At 33.1% G+C, this 6,983-nt stretch overlaps 1 protein-coding gene across 1 annotated transcript; it reads left to right on the top strand.

Moving 5' to 3' along the window:
* Positions 1 to 448: 448 nt before the first annotated feature.
* Positions 449 to 4,157, top strand: LOC104111010 (uncharacterized protein At3g17950-like). The gene is made up of 5 exons (XM_009620605.4): positions 449 to 586; positions 698 to 821; positions 1,236 to 1,388; positions 3,217 to 3,740; positions 3,837 to 4,157. Exons 2-4 carry the CDS (start codon positions 810 to 812, stop codon positions 3,730 to 3,732), a joined length of 681 nt encoding a protein of 226 aa, XP_009618900.1. The 5' UTR covers positions 449 to 586; positions 698 to 809; the 3' UTR covers positions 3,733 to 3,740; positions 3,837 to 4,157.
* The last annotated feature ends 2,826 nt before the right edge of the window (positions 4,158 to 6,983 follow it).

The following is a 6,983-nucleotide window of genomic DNA, read 5'->3' as shown; positions in this document are numbered from 1 at the left end:
GAATCCTTAAATTTCAAATCATAGCTCAACATCTACTAAAAAATAAAGCATATAACATATTATAAGATGTTAAAATACATTGAAGATAAAAATTTTTTTTTACACGTAGTATAAATTAAATGGAGAAAGGATAATACAAAGCAAAGCATCTCTCTCTATATGAATTGTTAATTCAAGGGTTCAGCTAACGAAAAGAAAATAAAATAAAATGGGGTCATCTGACAATGACAGTGTAAGTTAATGAAAGCTTTAGCTACTTTGAGGAAAGGCAAATGTCATAGTTGCTAGCTCCAATTCTAAAAAGGACAACCTCTGCAGCAGTTTCCGGTCTTTTTGTTTGTTTGCTTTTTCACCTTTATCGACATATTACAATTATTCTATGTTTCTTATTCTCCATCAACAAAATAAAAAAGCAAACCAAGAAAAATAAAAAATTTAAAGAAACCAACTTTTACTCTGTTCATTAGCTATTCTTTTGACTCCATTCTACTTGTTCTTATTCTAGCTAGAAATAGGAAACAATGTTCTTACACTTTATGTTAAGTGTGTTTCCTATGTGTATATGAAGTTACCACTTACCATGTTTGTGAGTTTGTCCTTCTTCTTCTTCTTTACTGCAGTTTCTGTTTGTGTAATGAAACAGCTATTTGTTTGAAATGACAGCTTCTTTCATTCTTTCTTTTGTCTGTTATTTCAGGTTAATCCAATGGTTTTAAGGTGACCCTCATTGGTTTCTTTTTTTTTTTTTAACCTCAAGAGGAGTAGTAAAAACTCAAATCTTTATCAAATATAACAGTGTTATTTTGGCCATGGCTCAACAGGTATTTGTTTTGTCCCATTGTCACTATTTTACAATTGTTAGTTGATATTGCTCGTTTCTATTGTTTAATGGTCTGTCACAAACAATCTCTCTATCTTAAGTTCTGCCTTAAGTTCTGCGTAGATACTAACCTCCACAAGCTAAACTTGTAGGATTCCAGTGGGTTTATTGTTGTTGTTTTTGCAATTTACCACATGGGGTTTCTATTTTGTGAAGAGGGGTTGTGTTTTTTCCTTATAATTTGAAGTGAGACTAGTCCATTCATTACATTGTAAAATTGTCCTTTGGTTCTTGGTCAGATTCTTGAATTGATAGATGGAAATTAAACCCCACTACTATTTTAGCTAGTTTTCTTTATTGTACTTATTCTTATTTTCTTTTTCATTTTGAATTGTTGATTGATTTGATGGAGCAGGAAGAAGGGTGGCCATTGGGATTGCAACCACTGAATATGAGAATAGGTTTGGGTAGGAGCAGAGATTTTTCTGCTGGTTCAGCTTCATTCAACACTTCACTTAGTCAGTCTCTTACTTCCTCCACAGATTCTTCTTCAGATTTGGACACTGAGGTCAGTGTATACTTCTAACTTAACATACTATTCATGCACTACTTTTCTTTTCTTTTATTTTCATTCTTTCCCACACGAATGGAAGCCTTAGAGTAACGATAAAGTTGCCTCGGTGTGATCTATAGGTCACACGTTCGAGAGGTGTAAACAACCACTAGTGCTTGTATTAGGGTAGACTGTTTACATCACTCCCTTGAGGTACGGCCCTTCCACGGGCCTTTGTGAATGCGGGATGCCTTGTGCATCGGACTGGCAATATATCCCAATTTGCCGAAGGTTTAACTTATGTACGCTGATAGTGTAAATATTTTTTATACAATAACCTTACAGGATAATTGTCTATAGTTAGCCTAATTTGATTATTTAAAAAATGACACAAATAAGTTATATATAACCAGTTAAAGTACACTGATTATATAAAATTCATTTCATTATCACGATATATAAGTGAAATTCATTTACCAATTGCAGTGAAAAATTTAACTAGTCAAATGAAGCTGCAGCATGTGTCTTGCTTAACCTTTGTGACATTCCTGTGGATTTATGAGTATTATATGGTGTTGTTTGTTAGGTATAATGAAGAAAGGACAGGTGAAAATGTGAAAAGAATGTAAATACAAACAATCAAGATCATAATAAATTGGAGTAGTTGAAGTTTACGTATATCAAAAAGAATAAGAATCAAAAGTAGATTGAACAAGATAGGAAAGAGACACATAGATTACTTGTTATTTATTGAAATGTCCTTGGTTTTTTTGTCCAAATCATATGATGCACTGGGATATTTTCAACCTTCATTAATAGTTTCATGCATCTTGTGAAGTATATTTGTGAGTTATGTCATGTCACTCTGTGTTCAATGTAAGTTGGGACCATAACATTATTAAAGCTGTTACTGGTGTCCCTTTAGTACATTGACATGAAATCCTTGGGATGCTTTTTATGAACCTCAATTATCAGTTCTGTGTAACATATTTCAACTTTAATTTTCTTCTTGTCCTTGGTTCTTCAGTAGTTCAATTTGATTGTTCTACTTGTACTTATTTGAATCTAAAACTACCCTAATGTTGCAGCAGTACTACATGAAAATTTAAAGTTATATGTATCTTGGTACTCATTAGACCAAGTTTATGTCTAGACTAATTAGTTAAATAACCCTATAACAATCTTTTAATTTTATCCAAAACAGTGGCATACGCAAGATATTAAGCGAGCAGTCAGCGGCGAAGCCAGAAAATTCAATAAGAGTTTTCAAACTTTGAACACCCTTTGCTAGTAGGCTATGCAATAGTGTTCAAAGTCTATTTTTTTTACTTAATAACAAGTTAATATTTTACACTATACATAGTATGATTTTTCGGCGAAGGGTGTTCAGTTGATCAACCTTGACCATACATAGCTTCGCCCCTGCAAGCAGTGTCGGTTTATACTTTATAGTCACAATTAAGCTTGTAAACGAGATTGAGTGTGAGACTCTGATGGTTTTAAGACTTTACTACTTGAACCAAATTGATCATTTATCTTATATTATTTTAGGTGGTTTCCGCCGATTATATATATGTATTGTTTCTTAGAAAAAAAAATATTATTTACGCACACATATAAGTAAAACCTTTTACGATGCAGTATCAGATGACACCCCTTACTAAAGGTGCCTCTGCCACTTATTCAGAACCTGCTAGCTCCAGAGCCATTGTTGTCAAAATCTTAAGCAAACTTGATTGAAAATAATCATTATACAATATTTATGAGTAGGAAATAGTTAATCTCCAATTTCTGGCTACTTGGTAACTAAACTATGCTATTAAAATGTGTTTGGAATTTGCAGTCTACAGGGTCATTTTTCCATGATAGGAGCACCACACTTGGAAGTCTAATTGGTGTCTCCAGTATAGTTAATAATCTCTCAAGAAGATCAACAAGGTCAAGAACAAATGGTGTAATCACAGATGTCCAAAAAAACTACAGGTCAAAAACAACATGGTGTTTCTCTTTATGTCCAAGAAACAGCACAGATGCTGAGAGTGTAATGATGATAAGGAACAATGACAGTAGTAATGTTCCATCACTTGGTCATTTTCTTGCAGTAGAAAGAAGAGCTACTGCTAATGGAAATAGAAGAAGTCATAACCATAGTCCTTTGATATATGGACCTGATGAATTTGCTATGGCATTGCCTAATAGAGATCAGAATTCATTGTTTGCTAATGGACAAATTGCTCCACCTCAGTTGAGTCCATGGTCAGGTTCTGATGTTGAAAATAGACAGAGGGCTAATAGAGAATTAGAGCATGATGTTCATGGCCAAGGTGCTCCACTTTTGTTTCCATGCATGTGTGGATGATATCTTAGGTTCGTGTCATAATACAACTCTCTGTATCCCCTGAATCTTGATTCTAATTTGTTCCCATTGATTTGAGACTAAAGCAACGTATTTGTCGAGTGCAGGATGATATGAGTTTTTTTGTGATTTACTTGATCGTCAAAAAGAGTTAGTAGCACTTCAGATTGATCTCGAGAGACTTCTCTTGATCCCTACTCCGCGCATATCCAGATTAGTCAGACACAATGTGCTTCAAATACCAAATGATTAAAAGAAAACAATGTGTGGCTGATTGATCAGACCAACATACTAATAGCAATTAGCTTAATTCTCTTTGCTACATACATCTGTTCATTTTATATTGCTCATTTCTTGTGCTCAAGATCCTAATTTCTATGGATTTTGTTATTCATTCTCCTTATGAAAAGACTTGTCCATTTTCCTGACTCTCTTCTTTACCTCTTGATAAAGCTACTAGTTACATTTAAAAACATCAAGTCAAGAATATAATTTTTTTTCTCTCTCTTTAGTTTCTACTTAAGCTGGAAAATGTGTTGTAAATTGCTGTTTACAAATTTCACAACAATCTTCATTTGGTAATTATTGGTTTAATAAACACAAATAACTACTGGTATGGGGCTGATCTTGTATTCTTAGAAAATGTTCCTTCAACAACAACAACAAAAACTCGTGTAATCTCACTGGCGGGATATGGGGAGGGTAGTGTGTATGCAGATTTTAAACCTACCTTGTGAAGGTTGAGAGATTATTTCCGATAGACACTCAGCTCAGAAAATGTTCCTGAGCATACAATCGCTAGCATATAACACCCCGCAAAAAATTAAAAAATGGTTACTCATAGAAGTGTCTTATTGATGTATAGATAAGTCAGATTAAATGATCAATTGTATGAAGTTGCAGTATTTTCTTTCAAAAATAGAGAAATGATTTTCAAATTTGAGAATGATAGGAATTAATCAGAGTTCTTCAATATTGCAAAGTAATAGAACTCATTAAGTTATCATTGTATGCTGGGAGTTTTACTGCCTAGCAAGTGCGAACGAGAGTGCGCGCAAGTAAACCTGGACATCACTTTTTTAAATATATACAATTAACAAGAGATTGCATCATTAGTCAGGCTACAATAAAGGGATAAGATAATGCAACAATCTTTGTCTAAGTATTTTGAGACAATGATCATATTATTGTTAATATAAAGTCTAACATTTTAAAATTATCTATCATAGTAAATTAAAATTGGCGTGTATAAGTCGATATTCTTAGCCTTAATTTGTGCTAAGATTCTCTATCTGAAAAAATATATATATTATTACTCACTATATTATTATAGCAATAATGCAAAGAAAAGTCATATATGGAAAACATAATACTGATATGAAATTGCCCTTTCAGAAACATTAAAACAGAATGTATAGGTCATTTATTATTGTACATTTCTCTTTTACACCTATAGACACATCTAATGTGAGACCACCCCGTTTTCATAAAATGTCAATATCCAATTGTCCCTTTTGTTTCTCTAAGTAATCTAGTAGTAGCAACTAGGGCAAATTGTTCCTTCTTTTTAATGGAAAATTTGTTAATAAATTAAAGGTAATGGGTTATCAAGTGGACAAAATATACACTAGCCAAACAAAAATAAAATAAAATTATAGTAAGAACCACCTTTTCATGATTTAAAGTGATGTTGTCATTTGAAATTCATGGCTATTTTGAGAACGAAGTTATATCGTCAACTTGGACATTTCAAACTAAGGGCTCCTCTTCTTTTTTTAACAATTTCTCCTTTGTCTCTTAAAATTGGTTAGTGACTAGAATTGTATTTGTATGTGACTAAGGAGACACTTAAGAGTGATATTACAATTCATGTGTTTACCTAAATTTTGTAATTAATTAGGTCATGAATGTAACGTTTATTTTTCTTGGTCATTTCTTGTCGTACATCATACGTCTTTTTAATTAATTAATTTCATGTGAATTTTCAACCGTTTTAATGGGATTGGAACTTCACAAAATATCTTTACTCATTTATTTATTAATTTTGTTCATTACAACATGACACGCGCATCAGTTTAAAATTGGAAAACCTAAAAGGCCGCCACGGAAAATTAGACGTATGATTCGTTATTGTCGTATATGCTTGTTTTACATTACAACATTTTGACTATTGCCTCTAATATTTCAAGTTCATTCTTGGTTAAATTACAAAACTTTAAAAGCTAAACACAAGAATAACTTTCTGCAGTTCTTTTATTTTCCCGTTTTTCACTTTTGACCGACAAAATTCTCTTTTTTTTTTTCCGACCTAGGTTCAAAAGTTCCACTTTTAAGCACTTGGGCTAATTCTTCTTTACATCGATTAACAACAATGATCATGACACTATGGAATTCAAACTTGTAATTTGTAGTTCATATTGTAACATTTTTGGACATTGGGCTATGCCTTTGAAACGTATTTCTAGGGGAAAATGACACTTGTGTACGGGTAAAAGTCGGGCTCATGATACACTCTAGTCTTCAATAAGGTAAAACGAGCTCGAAATATGATTGCGAAAGATCGGAATCGAAGCAAGGATATCTTCGAGTCAGAGTACGGGAGGCCGACCATCGACCCTCGATAATATCGGGGTCATGATTTGAGATCGACCTAAAACCTAAAAGACTTCGGAGAGCGTCGCTGGACAATCAAGCACGGCTAACAGGAGGCCGTAATATCCGTGACCGGCCGGATATCACGACGTGGATCTCGGCACATATCGATGTAGAACCGGCAATCAATTAAACAGAAGATTTTTTAACTTTTATAGAGTTATACATAGAGTAGGATTCCCCTACTATATAAAGGGGGGTTTGATAATTCATTAAGCACGTTGTAACACGCATTCCAAAGCAATATACTATTATTTTCACTGTTATTCTATGCTTTTCTTTCATTCATCAATATTGACCATTGTGAGCCCGGATCGAGGGCAAATAGTTCATTAAGGCCGGAGACATCTTCCCCGTGTGGTTTGAATTTACTGTATTTCTATTTGTTCGTTTTAATCAAATTTATCGTTTTGTATCAAATTAATCCGCGTATCCTTAAAACCACTTACAAATTTAATTGTTATCCGATTTTGAGGGTCAACAACACTGTATAGCCGCTCTCAAAATAATAGCCGAATATATATATATTTTTGTATATTTTTTTGTATTTATATATACGAAAAATATGCAAATTTTATATACTTTTTCGGCTACCAAATATA

Source organism: Nicotiana tomentosiformis, chromosome 11, assembly GCF_000390325.3.
Source record: "Nicotiana tomentosiformis chromosome 11, ASM39032v3, whole genome shotgun sequence".
In the NCBI taxonomy this organism is placed as follows: domain Eukaryota; kingdom Viridiplantae; phylum Streptophyta; class Magnoliopsida; order Solanales; family Solanaceae; genus Nicotiana; species Nicotiana tomentosiformis.
This window is presented reverse-complemented; position numbering and strand designations above follow the sequence as displayed.